Raw genomic sequence first — 15,925 nt, forward strand, 5'->3', positions numbered from 1 at the left:
AGAGCCTTGCCCTCTCTGGGACTGAGTGCAACAGATAATTAGACACATTTCATGCTGAGTTTGCAGCTCTGTGTGCATTTTTATGCACGTAGAAAAATCCTCAAGATCACCTGGAGCAGCACTCTTTGAAAGATGCTCACTAGTGGCAGAAAATGTGGTTGTAATGCATGATCTGACTTGTAGCCATTTGGAATTTCTAAAGGCTGCTGGCGTTTTTGTGTGTGTTTTTTTTAAAAAGCAGAGATGTATTTGTGCTCTCCTCCGCACCCCTAGCTCTAAAGTGACCTGAATTTTTGTGCACGTTGAGGAATATGATAGGATTTCTTGTGGGGGTGGGTGGGGCTGCTTCAAAGGAGAGGCGGTTACTGTGGGGCAGGCCTCCCATTTATTGTCTGGCTCAATATGGAATTGCTGCGATATTTCATCAGCCACATGGTGAAAAACATTAAAAGGCTTGCGTTTCCCCCCCCCTCCCCTGAGGCTAGACGCATCTAATTGCTTAGAAAGCTTCTATCATTTAAAGTCCAGCAGCCTCTTTTTAAAAGGAGCTGCCCACCAAGATTACCCACCAAGAAAACCCTGGAGATTACAGACCAGGGATCCTTTTTCAACCTGGGCAATCTTCCGAGGGCCACATGCCAGGGAAAGGCGGGACAAGAGGCAAAAGTGGGTGGAGCAATTGATGTAAATCTTCCCTTTGTTTAGCAGGCTTGTTTCTATACACCCTTATCTTCCATTCGGATCAGAAGGGGTTCAAGGGCGCTTTCCAGGCAGGTAAAGATATTTGGTGAGAGAGGAGAGGAAGAGCATTGAGGCATGAATGCGATGCTCTTAAGCAGGGCTCAGCAAACTTTTTCAGCAGGGGGCCGGTCCACTGTCCCTCAGACCTTGTGGGGGGCCGGACTATATTTTGGAGAGAAAAAAAATGAACAAATTCCTATGCCCCACAAATAACCCAGAGATGCATTTTAAATAAAAGGACACATTCTACTCATGTAAAAACACGCTGATTCCCGGACCGTCCAGGGGCCGGATTTAGAAGGGGATTGGGCTGGAACTGGCCCCCGGGCTTTAGTTTGCCTACCCATGCTCTTAAGCATCGTTTTGTTTGAGGGCAATTGCTCACGCATCAATTTCTAAATGATGGGCCAGGGCAGAGCTGTGGGTGGCAGGGACCAATTTGGTGGCACGTGGAAAGGGACTGGGTTCCGCTTGCTTTTCTTTACTGCCTCTGGAACAGCAGAGCTGGTGGGCTGCTTGCCATATTGGCACCTTTTAATTTCGCCCACAATATTTCCACTCCTTGAAACTCATTGAGCGCATGATTCATTTGAAACAAGATCACCACCACAAAGGACACTGCTGTGCACGTGGCGGAGAGAGCCTTTGTCTTATACCGCCTGCGTCAGTCCCTACTGTTAACACCTTATTTTTATTAATTCCGACTAGGGCTTTCCTCTTCAGTGTTGTCACAGACCCCTTTCCCCTCCTTCAGGTCCTGGATGTGAAGAACGAAGGAGGAATACTCCAGCTCTGGGAGGGTTTTTCCCCCCCTCCTTAAGGCCTAAAGAATCCAAAAGTGCTGCTCCAACTCCTCTCTCGTTTTCTCATATGGAGGATCTTTTATTTCATTATTCTGTCTGTATTGCAGTGTGTTTTTCAGCCAAAATCTTGTTGTATAATCTTAAAACGCAAGTTGAGATAGAATTTTAACCCCGAAGCATTATGCCCACAGGTGGAAAGTGCGGATTAATAAGAGGATATTGCTTGTATTTCCTGTGTAAAACGGCAGGAAAGCTGAGCTCTTTGTGTGTGTGTGTGTGTGTGTGTGTGTGTGTGTGTACATTTCTTTGTTTTTCAGAGTTTTCTTCCAGCAGCATGCCTTGGCATGGCTTCTGGAGAAAGGAGGCTGTGTAGTTATGTCAGCTTGGCCTCTTTCCTTTCTTTCCTCAAGGCTTGTAACATGTGCTTTCAGATTACCTTGGAACGATCCACTTTGGAGTGATCACAGACAAGCTGATCGCGAAGGAAGTCCCACTGACCAGCTCAGGCAGCGTCTACTTGCACAGACACGTGAACGCTTCTCTTGTGAGTAGTGCATTTTCATGTTTGCGCGCCTGCGTCACCTGCACTAGGGCTGGGGAGCCATTTTGGCCCACATTTACTAGTGTGCAACCTTCTGGGGGCCACATTCTGATGATGGGTGGGGCCAGTTGCAAATGTGGGTGGAGCAGTGGATGGAACCCTTCCCTTTGTACACCAGGCTCCATTCCAGCCAAGCAAAAGTTAGAAGAATCGATGTCTAAAATGCAGCAGCTGGATTACTGGCCAGGGCTCCCTTCAGCTCTCATATAACCCCCGTTTTAAAACAGCTGCACCGGTTGCCAGTTCATTTCTGGGCCAAATTTAAGGTGCTTAAGTGTTTAAAGCCCTAAAGAACTCAGCCCCCAAATTCCTGAATGACCGCCTCCCTCCCTACATATCCTCTCAGGTGCAAATATGGCAGAGGGGTCCCTCTTGATTGTTCCACGGCCTTCAGACGCTTGAGGGGTTGGAGGCTTGGGAGAGGGCCTTCTCTGTGTCGGCCCCTAAGTTGTGGAACTCCCTTCCCACAGAGGTGAGCCTGGCTCCTTCCTTTTTTTTTTTTTTTTTTAAGAATATTTATTAAGGTTTTACAAAATCATAAATACCAAAAATACATAATAAAACAAAAAAGGAATAAAGGAAAGAATACAAAGTACAAAAAACAACACTAAAAAATGAACAACAAAAAAAAGAAGTTAAAACAAATCCATTTTTTTGTAACTTTAAACTCATAAGCTTGTTTCTTTGACCTCCTCACACCTCCCGTTTTTGTATTCCCATTAATATAATCAAATCAGCAAATCCTTACCCTCTTTCGTTTATCTTAACTCTATATCTTAACATATTAAAATTCTATGTTTTCACCCATTATCAGTTCACTTTTGCATACTTTTAAACTTTGTTGCTAATACCACTTATTTTCAATCCAACATCATTTTAACATTCATTAATTTTACAATGTTTCTGCAGGTAGTCTTTAAATTTCTTCCAATCTTCTTCCACCAACTCTTCTCCCAGGTCTCGGATTCTGCCAGTCATTTCCGCTAGTTCCATATAGTCTGGCTCCTTCCTTAGACAGCTCTTGGCAAACGCTGAGGACCCGGTCCTTGACTCTGGCTTTTGACATCTGAGATGTATATTTTTCGGACCCACCTTATTTCTGTAAAAAAAATATTGTCAAATCTTTTTAATTGAGTTTTACAGTGCAAATTTAAATAAAAACATTAAACATCACCATTATCATTTAGAATTCCCTGAATCCTTTGACTCCTCTCTGCCCTTCCATGGTTACCATTATCAATCTTTTTTCAACTGCTTCACTTTTTTCTGTTTTTAATAATAATCCATTTTTACCATAGTTTTTAGTCCATTAAAAGCATTATTCAAATCGTTCCAAAGTTTTTGGTTGTTTACAGTATTCTCTTAAATACATTGTAACATTTTCCCCATAACTTCTTAATAGTTCTTCTCTTCCTGGTTTCTGATTTTCCTGGTCAATTTTGCCAGGTTTCAGCATAGTTTATTTCTGTAATTTTAACATGTTTATGTTACTTCTTGTAACCTGCTTAAGACCTTAGGGTGAAAGGCAGGTTGTTGTTACTGTTAACGATGGTGATGATGCGTGTGCGCACACATCTCTCCATCCTACATCCAGGCAAGTAAGAGACATTTTCACCATTCAAGAATCCATTCCAGCCAAGCCAAGCCACTCAAGGAGGGCCATCTTATAAAGCAGAGGTGCGGCAGTCAGGCACACAGGCAGTTGTATTGGCAGGCCGATGCTCCAGGGCTCAGAACAATGGGTAATCCAAAAACCTAGTGCGTGGAGGGGGAGGAGAGGTAGAGTCTAATAAAGGAAATTAGCTTACTTATGTAACAGTGGCCAAGGTCAGCCTTTGTTTCGTGTTTGGAGCTACTGAGACGGTTTTCTCCTTTTATGCCAAATAATTTAGTGAACCATCTGGAAGATGGTACAGCACTGTATGTCTGTGTGTAGTTTTCTCCCGCCCCCTCCCCCACCTTTAATTTCAGGTAAGCAAAATCCCATGTTGCTGAAATGTTTATGTGTCATGAGCAAACTCCTTGAGTGCATTTTGCTCCCCAGCCTTTCGTCCTCTCTCCTTTATCTCCAGGCTTGCTGAAGCTGGGCTGGGTGGGAAGGATGATCCACGCTAGCATAAACTTTATAAAACAGAGGGGTGCCTGCTAATTCCAAGGATGTGGGCTCTTAAATCCAACCTCTCAGAAGGTAGCCCATCCAAGTGCATTCAAGGCACCTTTTTCAGTGAAGCAACACTGAAGCATCACATGCAGTTTTAGGAAACGAAATTTGCCATGTCTTCAGGATCACATTAACAACATGCAGAGACATTTCAGTGGCTTCATAGCCTGTGTGGTTGAAAGAATATCCGAAATCATGTCATGAGAAAATGGTCCCTTCTTATAGATATATACAGTGGTGCCCCGCAAGACGAACGCCTCGCAAGACGGAAAACCCGCTAGATGAAAAGGTTTTCCGTTTTGGAGGCGCTTTGCAAAATGAATTTCCCTATGGGCTTGCTTCGCAAGACGAAAATGTCTTGCGAGTTCCTTCGGGTTTTTTCCCCTCCCCCCCTTTTTCTAAGCCCTAAGCCGCTTATCAGCTGATCCGCTAAAAGCCGCTAAACCGCTAATAGCGCTAATCCACTAAGCTGTCAATGGGCTTGCTTCGCAAGACGAAAAAACCACTATACGAAGAGCCTCACGGAATGGATTAATTTCGTCTTGCGAGGCACCACTGTAGATTCATACACAGACAGTGGAATATCCAAATGCACAGCCTCTGTCATTTCCCCAAAAAAACATTAAAACATTTCTATACATTTATTAAATCAATAGAATAAAACATGAGCAATGGTAAAAGGAGCAGATAAAAGAATCGTGTAACAGATTGACATTTGCTGAAACTAAAATCTGCTAAAATCTCTGGATGGGTAAACATGTTTTTGCCGAGCAGCTAGAAGATTGCAGTGTTGGCACAAGATTTACCCTCCCTTCCAATCTTAGGGGACGCGGGTGGTGCTGTGGGTTAAACCACAGAGCCTAGGACTTGCCGATCAGAAGGTCAGCGGTTCAAATCCCCACGATGGAGTGAGCTCCCATTGCTCGGTTCCTGCTCCTGCCCACCTAGCAGTTCGAAAGCATGTCAAAGTGCAAGTAGATAAATAGGTACCGCTCTGGTGGGAAGGTAAACGGCATTTCCGTGTGCTGCTCTGGTTCGCCAGAAGCGGCTTAGTCATGCTGGCCACATGACCCGGAAGCTGTACGCCGGCTCCCTCGGCCAGTAAAGCAAGACGAGCGCTGCAACCCCAGAGTCGGCCACGACTGGACCTAATGGTCAGGGGTCCCTTTACCTTTACCTTAACCTTACCAATCTTAGGAATGAATTCTTGGTCAGACTTGAGCAAAACCAAAAATTTATCTCTGAGTGGGGGGAACAGTTCTGCCTGCTCTTTCCATTCTGCAGCTGTGCATCAGACATGAGCAGCTTCACTTCAACAGTTTTACTTCCTACCAATTCCTTGAGTTATACCCTTTCTGTATGGCCCTTGGTCACACCTCTCACCAAATCTGCTTTGCACTCTCCCTGAGGATTTCTGCCCAGCTCGAGTGTGCTTTTGAACCCTGATAATGCTCCTTGCTTGCCAAGATAGACAGCAGTGTGTGAGTGAACCAATATTTATTGTCCTAACCGCTTTTGCTCCTGGCCCCACACACCACTGACATGTGGCCCTCAGAAGACTGCCTAGCAGAGTGTGTGGCCAGTAGGGGGAAGAACATTCTCCCAAGGGCTGCTTCCTACGTGATGATTTGGCTCAGCTTGTTCTGCGTCCATTGCTGGAGTTTTCCCAGTGTCTCTTCAGCCAAAGACCAAACAGTTAAGCAGCAAAGAATGTGGGAACGGGCCCAGTCCATAACTGCCTCGTTTTCCCACCAAATTGTGCAATAGGTCCCTGTCAGTCTGCCATTCCTTAAGGGATGACCAAGTTTTAACTTGCCCTAATTGATAACAAACGCTGAGAGTTCTCTTCTCCCTCTTTCCAGCTCTATCCACACGAAGCGATGAACTACACAGCCGAAAATGTTTGGAAGTGGGCCCTGGAGAATCGCGAGACCTTCATCCGCTGGCTGAGACCCCATGGGGGGAAAAGTCTTTTGCTGAACAATGAGCTGAAGAAGGGACCGGCACTCTTCCTGTTTCTTCCTTTCGACCCCTTAGCGGAAAGCCATCCCCTTGTAGATGAGGTGAGCGTAAGGAGGACCCTGCAGGATCAGTTTCCAGCCAGATAGCTATGGAAGACTTAAAAGCAGGACCTGGGAGCCACAGCACCCAGCATTCGGAGAATGTAGCCATTGTGGCTAGTAGCCATTCAGAGGTTTTTCTGTGAATTTGCTTATTCTCTTTTAAATTGATGGCCATCACTACCTCTTTTGGGAGCAAATTCCATAATTTACCCGTATTTTTCGCTCTATAAGATGCACCAGACTATAAGACACACCTAGTTTTTGGAGGAGGAAAACAAGAAAGAAAAAAAAATCTGAATCTCAGAAGCCAGAACAGCAAGAGGGATTGCTATGCAGTGAAAGCAGCAATCCCTCTTACTGTTCTGGCTTCTGGGATAGCTGCGCAGCCTGCATTCGCGCCGTAAGACACACACACATTTCCCCTTACTTTTTAGGAGGGAAAAAGTGAGTCTTATACAGCAAAAAATACGGTAATTGTGTGAAGAAGTGCTTTCTTATTGTCAGTCCGCAAAGCTTTGAAGATCTGGCATGCCAGCTTGGAACTGCCCCCCTCCCCATAAGGTTATGACAGATAGAATGGAGTGGGATAGGAGCCTGCGTTTAAGATGCACCTATGTAGGCAGGCTTGCTCAGGCAGAAAATGGGACTCGGTGCGAGCTTCAGGTCCCTAGTTCCAGGGAGTTCAGATGGTGATCTGAACCAGTCCTTGCTCTGATAGGTGATCTCTCTATCTAAATGTAGCTGGAAGAAAAGTTGTGCCTTTCTTGATGGGGCCAACCTGCAAAAGAAGGCGTTGGTGTGTGTTTGGGGGGAGGGTTTCCCTATGAAACAGGTGTAGGAGATTCTGGGCAAAGCTTTATCCAGAGGTGAGAGACTGTTCTCATTTAGCAGGAGGAAACCAAAGCAAATACACTTAGGGTATTGGTGAACTTCAACACAGACACAAGTTTTGCTTTGCTTTGCTGTGGTTGAAGGTAAGCCACTGCTTATCACCTTCAGAGGAGTCAAGCGATTTTGGCCACAGACATTTAATAATGTTGGCTGACCCCAAAGCAAATTTCTTCGCGTTGCCCTCTTGCAGGGCAAAGGAACAGCAATAAGCATGTTGTTTTGGGAGGCAGGGATGGAAAGGTTAACGGATTTGCAAATAACTCACAGCAGGTCAGCCTCGGAATCGGAACAAGGTCTCCTGCATTCCTTGCTTCCATTTCCACCCTCTACTCGCTCCTGTGCTGCCTTAAGCATTGCTGACGCTGAAGCTGGTTTAATTGGCTTCCTGAACTAAGGGAGAGAGGAATGAAGCTGTCAGGGCAGGTTAGAGATAACGGCCTGTCTATCTTCTGGAGGTTCTTATGCAGCCTCTGCATAAGCAGGACAAAGTGAGGGCAGTTGTGTGTTCTTCTCTCTGTGTGTGCTTTTTAATTGAGGCACCTTGAGCTCTTTGGAGGAAAGGTGAGGTGTAAGCAGAATAGTTATTAGCCAGCCTGCCCTCAGACACCTCCAGAAATCAATTCTGGCACATCAACAGCCTGGAACGAACAAGCAGAGGAACAGACTGCCTTCCTGGGTTGCTTGGAGGCAGATGTAGGTCCCTCCAGGTGAGAAGCTATTGACAAGCCAAGCAGAAAATGTGCATCTTTGCCCGTCTGCCTCAGATGCACAGCAAGCTTACCTAATTTCACAGGACGTTTTGCCCTGTTTCCCCAGGATGGTGACCCCCAGACACCCATCATCCCTCAGCTTGGGCCAGGCTGACTGATGGGAGCAGGAGTCCCTCAGCTTCTGGAGGGCCACAAGCTCCTCTTCCCTGCCACATGCAAGTGTGGGGAGTAACGTAAGCATCTGCAAACTAAAAAAAACAACACTTTAAAAAAGAAAACCTGCCCCAGCCTCATCCTGTTCTTGAAAATCCCAAGTGCTTCTCCTGGCCAGAGATGACTCCAGCTGCCTTGCACGGCTTCCTTTTGCTTTCAGGGGCCTCTTATGTAATTTGTTTACAGTAAGGGTTGCTTTGTGATTTTCCTTCTCGCTTGGGGAGAGCTTTGCTTCCCGGGCGGCCGCATGGCAAGAAACTCTCCGTTCCAGCATCTCTGCCAGCGCAGCTCAGAAGGTCCTGCACATCCCTCTGCACAGGCCGTCTTGGAATTGTTGCTCTGCCATCCCTCCTTGTTTCACAGCACCAGCTTCATCTGGGCCAAACTAAATGCCATAAGAGACGCCACCCAATATCTTCCTTTTGCTTTCTCGTTCTCAAACCGAGCAGCATGTGGCAACATGCTGCTTGCGCATCACCCAGCCCTTGGCCCGTGGCACAGCAGCAGCACCTCTTGCATGGGATTGAGAGTGAGCAAAGAGACGGGCATCACATCATCATTCGTTGGGGCTTGCATTTCGCCAGCAGCCCTCCTCCCAGGTAGCACCCGCTCAGAATGGAAAGGGTGGTCTGATATTCAGGTGTATACAGGGCAGACACCCCATTGGGTATGCCTAAAGGTGCTCTTTGGGTTTTTGCCTGTATTTTTTATTTTTAACAACAAACCTTTAAATATGAGTAGGATCGAACAGCTTTGGAACTGACAAGCTCAGAGAAGTAGACAGAAATCACTATGCATTGTAACCTAAAGGGTAGAGAGATTTTTGTGTCCTCTGTGTGACCGTTCTTCAGCTCAGCCCTGGAATTCAATATTCCCTTCTTTCTTTAAAAAAACACACACAAACACTTAAATGGGGCAGGTGGCTAATTATTTAAGTAGCCCTAAAACTACTTTAGGAGTGGGCAAGACTGGAACTTTGCCTGTAATATACACATTAGCTCACTTGCCTGGGTCAGCTGATGCTATTTACTCTTCCCAAAGTGTGTCCTGCCTTCTGCTTCTGGGCTGAGGTGGTGCTCGAAATTTGAAGCAGAGCAACCGTGCATTGTTGCAGAAATTGCTCAAAGTCGGTGGTTTTCAAATACTGAGATTCCTTGGAAGCTTCCCAAGGACTTGTAAATATTGATATTGAAGGCACAGCCATGGGAGAATAATGGGGTGTTTTCTAGGTTGCAAGGCTCATAACATAGAGCTTTGGGGAAGTTTGAGTGTATCCTAGAATATGGCAACACACAGGGTTTTTCCCAGGGACAAACTGAGAGGGAAAGGGTGATAACTTTGCCAATTGTCTTTGGTTTCCTCCCTCCTCCTGATATTATAACGGTGGCCTGGTAAGATGAGGAGAAATGTCCATACGGCTTTCTTTTCTCCTCTTAGATCTCGGAATTGGCTTTGGAATACAAGCGCTGCAACAGAAGCCATGCAGGGGAAGTGGGTGCTGGGCATTTGCAAGGAGGAGCATCCTCAGCGTCCGGCATCCGCCTCCCTCTGGCCGAAGCCATCTCCATCGCCAAGTCCCCTTGCTGCAACACAGTGGTGCTGCCCCCCCAGTGGCACTCGATCACCCGGACCCACAACGTCTGCGAGCTGTGCATCAACCAGACTGTGGGGGTCCGGCCCAGCCGCCTGGGAGGCCTGCACTGCAACTTCTTGGAGATAGAAGCAGCCTTGGACTCGTTCTACCTCAAGGAGCGGACCTTTTTCCAAGTGATGTCCAAGACGGATTCCTTGTGCAGCAACTTCCTCAGCTTTTACAGCCCTTTCAGCTACTACACCGCGTGCTGCAGGACAGTGAGCCGGACCCCGCTGGGCTTCGCCGGCTCCGAGGAATTGGCTCTTGCTTCCCATGGGAAGAGATGGAACGATGACCCCCAAAGCTCTATTCCTCACATTGAGGACAGGAGTGGTCTTATCCCGGAAAATGCCCTCTGCGACGCTTACGTGACCGGCCTGAGTTGTAGGACTAACAAGACCTTGAACCTATACCTGTTGGATTCCAATCTCTTCTGGTTGTATGCAGAGAGGCTGGGAGCATCAAGGTCTACTTCGGTGAAGGAGTTTGCTGCCATTGTGGACCTCAAGGAAGAGACACACTATATCCTGGATCAGGACCAGGCCCTGCTGAAATCTAACCTAGGTATAGTACTACCGCCTCATTAGTTCAAAGGTTGGGTGCAGATGTCACTGTTACTAAACGCACGACACAAGTTTGCAGGGAAATTAGACTACAGATTTAAAATGGTTTTTGTTTGGCCTCTCCTACTTCGTTTTTAACACCACTGCTCATCAAGATTTGATTCCAGGATGCTTTTAACGGTTTTAAAAGGCATCAGATATATAAAACCATGAGTAAAAGATGAAATCAGCGATTCTTAGAAGTATGTTAAAAGTGCTATAAAAGACCTCTTTTTTTGTTTTTTGGTCTAGCACAGAATAGCAAGTATTGTATATTTCTGTGTATAAGTCAAGGTTTTTTTCTTTAAAAATTACAGTATGTTAAAAATTGGGGGTCATCTTATACACGGATAGTGCAGAGGGTGGACAGGTGATTGGTTGCAGCCGCGAGCAGGAGATTGTTAGCAGCTCTTTAGCATTTGATTGGTGGCAATTGGGCGGTTGGCGGCTTTTCCCCAACTGTCGGCAAACCCCCCCCCCCCCCCAAGAAAAGCTCAACAAGTCTGGGCAATCCTCCCCAAAAAATCTTAACAACTCTACAACTCTTGACTATCTCCTCCCATTTTCTTAATTTGGAGTCCCCCAAAACAGGGGGTGTCTTATACACGGAAAAATATGGTAATATTGGCACCTGACATCTGCTCCAATCCCCTGCAATGCAGGAATCTCAACACGTGGAGGTCCTCCATTCCTGCTGGAGGATATTCTTTTCAAACTTTGATTTGGCCAACATCACTGCCGAGGCTGTTCTGATTTCTCAGAACAGCCAGGCATGTGAAGCAGACCCTGTGAAGGCTGCCTGAATAGCCAAAGAGGCATATAGCCTGCTAAACCTGGGTTGGAAAGGGCAGGGGCAGGGATGGGAAACCTGTCCATCCACACCCCCACTCCTGGTGTTATAGAATCATAGAGTTGAAAAGGATCATGAGGGTCCAGCAACATCTGGAGGCCAACAGGTTGTCCACCCTACTCTGAATCTCACTTCGTGATGGGTGGACACTTCGTGATGGGTCCACTTAGTTCTTTCCTCATTGGTGCAGTGCACAGCAGTTATCGTCCATCTCTCTTGTGGTTTTATTTTGGCTCAGTGATGGCCAAACTTGGCCCTCCAGCTGTTTTGGGACTACAATTCCCATCATCCCTGACCAATGGTCCTGTTAGGTAGGAATGATGGGGGTTGTAGTCCCAAAACAGCTGGAGGGCCAAGTTTGGCCATCACTGTTTTGGCTGCTGTTAACATTACATGAAATGTTGCCTTTCAGAAAATCTGTTTCGTTGCACCATTTCCTTTTATTGTACTAGATGCCTCGTAGGGGTGGGGTGTGGGGTTCCCTACCCTGGACAGGAAGGCAGGATAGAAATCTGTCCCTAAATTACAGCTTACATTGCCAACGGCATGCTTGACTTTTAGGAGCCCCTGCTCTTACTGTGTGCCGTGCAATACATCCGTGTGCATGCTCTGACACAAGAGATTTTCCTATCAAATGCAGTTCTCTGCTCACCTTAGAGACTCGCACACACTTAACGCTCCCACCCCCTTGAAACTGCTTGATAATAGTAGAAGACACGCTATTGATTTTTTTGAGGCAGCAGCAGAATTTTGACAAAAAGAAGCCGAACCCTGCGAGTTGAGTAAAATAGTTCAGCAGAATTCTAGCTTGATTTGAACAATCCATGCAAATGGATTCAGGGAGGTGCTGTGCAGCGCTCAGTACCTTTCTGACCTCTTTAGATTTTTCTACGCATTGGACATGTTCTGCTCGACAACCTAAGGACTAGATACCTAGGTTTGTTGTTATTGTTAAACTGAGATTCTGAGGGTACTCACCCTAATGCCATATTCCATGCATGTGGAAACCCAAAATATAACACCACCCTAACAACAGTTGAGGGGGATATTTCTGTTTTTTCCTGCAACCTCCTGAAACAGCCCACAGACATAATCCTGCCAAGATGCTTCTCAGAGCTAAAACTTGCTTCCATGTTGTGTTGTCAAGCCTAGAAGCTCAAAATAACCTCCTGAATGTGGACTCTTTTATTTTTTTTTTAGAAACCTTCATTCAAAACTACAGCGTTTTGTACAGTCCTTTAAAAAGGCACCTTGTTGGTGACAGGAGGCCCAGCCGCATCCGATCTCAACGTGTCATTAGAGAAATTTTCACCGATACTTTCCATGAGGTCACGTTGAGGAGTGAAAAGGTAAGGCTCTCTAGGCTCCAGCGGTCGGTTGCCTCCGCCTGCCTGCCTCCGTGGCTGATTCTTTGTTTTTCATCTGAATGGCATGGCCACGTCCTGGGGAATAACCGCCACACCTTGACGATGTCCTAAAACGCAATTGGAAAACAATTCCCATCTCATCTGACCTGGCATGGTGCAAAGAAAGGCTTACTTAGCACAGCTTAGCTGCCCCAGACCCCCGCTCTAGGTCCACAACAGAGGTAGCCTGAGAGCCCTAAAAGGTTAATTTACCCCCCATCCAACTTGACAACTTTTGTTGTGAGTTGGAGTGGGGAGTTCCCTTCTGCGTTTGTGTCCGCAAGTGGAAAACCAGAAAGGGGCCCTTGTAAACATAGCTCAATGGCGTTAACAAAAATGTGGGGAGATGGGGTGCCACGGTGAAAGAAAACGACAACATCTAATCTTCCCTTCATCAAACTCAGGACATTTTGCTGGTCTACTATGCTCCTTGGTGCGGCTTCTGCATGTCTCTCAATCACATCTTCATCCAGCTCGCTCGGATCCTGCCTGCTGATAACTTCCTTGTGGCGAGGTGAGTTTTTCTCCTTTCTTTCCATTACATTAAGTTACTCTTGGGACTTTGTATGCCAGCCTTCCCCAACCAGGTGCCCTCCAGATGTTTAAGGCTGCAATTCCCATCAGCTCCAGCCTGGGATGGTAGGAGCTTTAGTCCAAAGCATCTGGAGGGCACCAGGTTGGGAAAGGCTGGTATGTGTTCTTAATCAAAGTGTAAACCACACTTTCCATGTCTTGATCAGCTGCCCAAGTTAGAGGATTGTGTTTTATTCTGTGAGTCTTTAGTGGGCATGTGGAGCCAGGCAGAGCCACAAAGCCCCATTTCCAGGTTTAGGGAAGTCCTCCATCAGTCCCATCTGCTTTTGGGGGTTTACCAAGCCACTGCCTGTACAAAAAAACGAAACTGCAGAATGAAACACATCCATGAGAAGAAAGAATTCTACAGCTGTCCTCCTCTAGCTTTTCATCTGGAAACCAAACATAAACAAGACCCCAGTTAAGCTGAGTAACATCCCTAGTTTTTGAAAAAGGGAAGAACTGAACAATTTTTACTGGGCACAGGCAAGTGGGGACAAGAGGCTGATGCTGATGCTGATGCTGAACTAGAGGAAACTGCCCCACAAATAACAATAGTTTAATGAGAAAAGCTGGTGCTTGGATTGATTCACACATCATGATGTGCTTAGACAGATGTGGTCTGTTTGAACATGCAAATGCAGCCCAGCAGACGTACCATGGCTGGCTTGTTTTTTCTCAGCAAACCTCGTTTCATTGGCTTAGAAACCACAGTTGTAACTACAGATTGGCATTATGCCTGAACCCAGCAGCCTTGCTTAGCCTGGTTTCTTTGGTCACCCTGACCCAGATGCTTCCTAAGTTACAGAGCCAAGAGCAGCGGAAAACAAACCAAGCTTTGGAGAAATGTGCCCAAGGCCTTGAACAAATCACTAAGTGGAAGATGGTGGTGTTGGTTTTCCAATTGAGGGTTGGAAGAAGAGTAGTTTCTGGTGCAAAAAGTCCAGACTGCCTGGGTACTTTGAACTGTGTTTGGTCATTTTTTGTCAGCCACTGTGAAGCTTGGCCTATTCCATGTGCAGTCTGCACACATTTCCTTCCATTCTATACATCCTGCCCTATGAAATCACTCTGATATTTAAAAGGTTATTGGTAATTCACTCTTAGTTGGTTCAGTTTTCTCCATGTACGAGAATGAGAGCTTGCATTTAGGATGGCCCTGAGATTCTTCTGTTTCAAGCCCTGAGTAGCTTGACACACTCTTCAGTGTGGTGTAGTGGACTCAGAGCGGTGGACTCGTAATCTGGTGAACCGGGTTTGCTTCCCCGCTCCTCCACATGCAGCTGCTGGGTGACCTTGGGCTAGTCACACTTCTCTGAAGTCTCTCAGCCTCACTCACCTCACAGAGTGTTTGTTGTGAGGGAGGAAGGGAAAAGAGATTGTGAGCCGCTTTGAGACCCTTCGGGTAGTGATAAAGCGGGATATCAAATCCAAACTCCTCCTCTTCTTCTCCTCCTCTTCTTCTCCTCCTCCTCCTCTCTCTCTCTCTCTGTGTGTGATGCATCAGTGTGACTCAAGGACAATTGCTGGGCAGATTATACAGATGTATATTTTAAGCTCTGCCCTTTGAAGAAACTGCTCAACAGTTAATTAAATGCATGATCTGCAAACCCCCACCCCACCCGGCAAGTTTTGCTTGTTCACCCACCTTATTTCCAAGATAAATAACAAGGCCATCTCTCTCTTCTCTTATTTTATTCATTTATTTCTGCTTTCTCAAACTTTCCATCTGCGTCCAGGCCTCCTCTTTTGCTTGCCCTTGAAGGAAGCATATTCCATCTTTTCGTAGCTTGAAGTTTAATCTCTTCCTGTAGTTTCCACAGTATCTTTAAGAATATCTTTCTGACTCTGCTGGTGATGATTGTTGGCCGTGTGTACCATATTCGTTATTTTAGACTAGTAAGGTGTGTCAGGAGAACTGAATCCATATTTTGTTTGTTGATTTATTAACTGCTTATAGAAAACCCATAATTAAACAAGAAAAGAAACAACAAAAAAGAGAAACTTCAATGTCACCATAGTGCAGTGTAGTATTTACACCCTATTCTGGCAATGAAGTTGCAGGAATGCCTCTCCAGAAAGTTGTGTCCGGGGTGGGGGTGGGGTGTTCCCCACCCCTTGAGTTGTGTAACAGATGAGCAGGTACGAAGTTTGAACAAAAATATCCATCAGAGCCACTCCCCTGGCTTCCCTGCATTCTTGAGTAAGCTTATCATCAAGTGCTAATTGCCAGACTGTCTCATACCAAGTTTTAACAGAAAGATTGCCCACTTCCTTCCAATTTCCAGTCTGACCACTGCTAAGCATATCATTACTAATGGTTTGCAGTATCTGGGGAATAATGTCTCCTGAGAAAAGGTGGAGAGGAACGTCAGGCAGAATCGTTTGTCTAATTAGCCAAGTACAGAAAAAAATGTGGAGCCAAATGTGGAGTTCCAAACACATCCACCATTGATAAAACCCATGTGTTTCATATACCCTGCAGTGAAGTGGGGACTTAGAGTTAATGTAAATGAGCTTGCCTGGTGTCCAATGCCAGGGGTGGCTCAGTTTGAGCATAGCCCCTTTATTGAGTGCTGAGGTAGCTGACAGAGAAACCCGAGACCACATGCCAGACTATTGAGTTTCTGGAACTGGGCGGCCAGGATCAGATTCCCATGCCAGTAGCCATCCCCATA

At 46.1% G+C, this 15,925-nt stretch overlaps 1 protein-coding gene across 1 annotated transcript in view; it reads left to right on the plus strand.

Moving 5' to 3' along the window:
* TXNDC11 (thioredoxin domain containing 11) overlaps positions 1-15,925 on the plus strand; it is a 40,619-nt gene that overhangs the window by 19,525 nt on the left and 5,169 nt on the right. Inside the window, exons 6-10 of the mRNA XM_079953728.1 lie at positions 1,976-2,088; positions 6,169-6,369; positions 9,621-10,380; positions 12,469-12,617; positions 13,079-13,188. Coding sequence (XP_079809854.1) covers positions 1,976-2,088; positions 6,169-6,369; positions 9,621-10,380; positions 12,469-12,617; positions 13,079-13,188 — 1,333 coding nt within the window. The remainder of the gene's footprint in view (positions 1-1,975; positions 2,089-6,168; positions 6,370-9,620; positions 10,381-12,468; positions 12,618-13,078; positions 13,189-15,925) is intronic.

Source organism: Podarcis cretensis (assembly GCF_951804945.1).
Source record: "Podarcis cretensis genome assembly, chromosome: 14".
Taxonomy (NCBI): domain Eukaryota; kingdom Metazoa; phylum Chordata; class Lepidosauria; order Squamata; family Lacertidae; genus Podarcis; species Podarcis cretensis.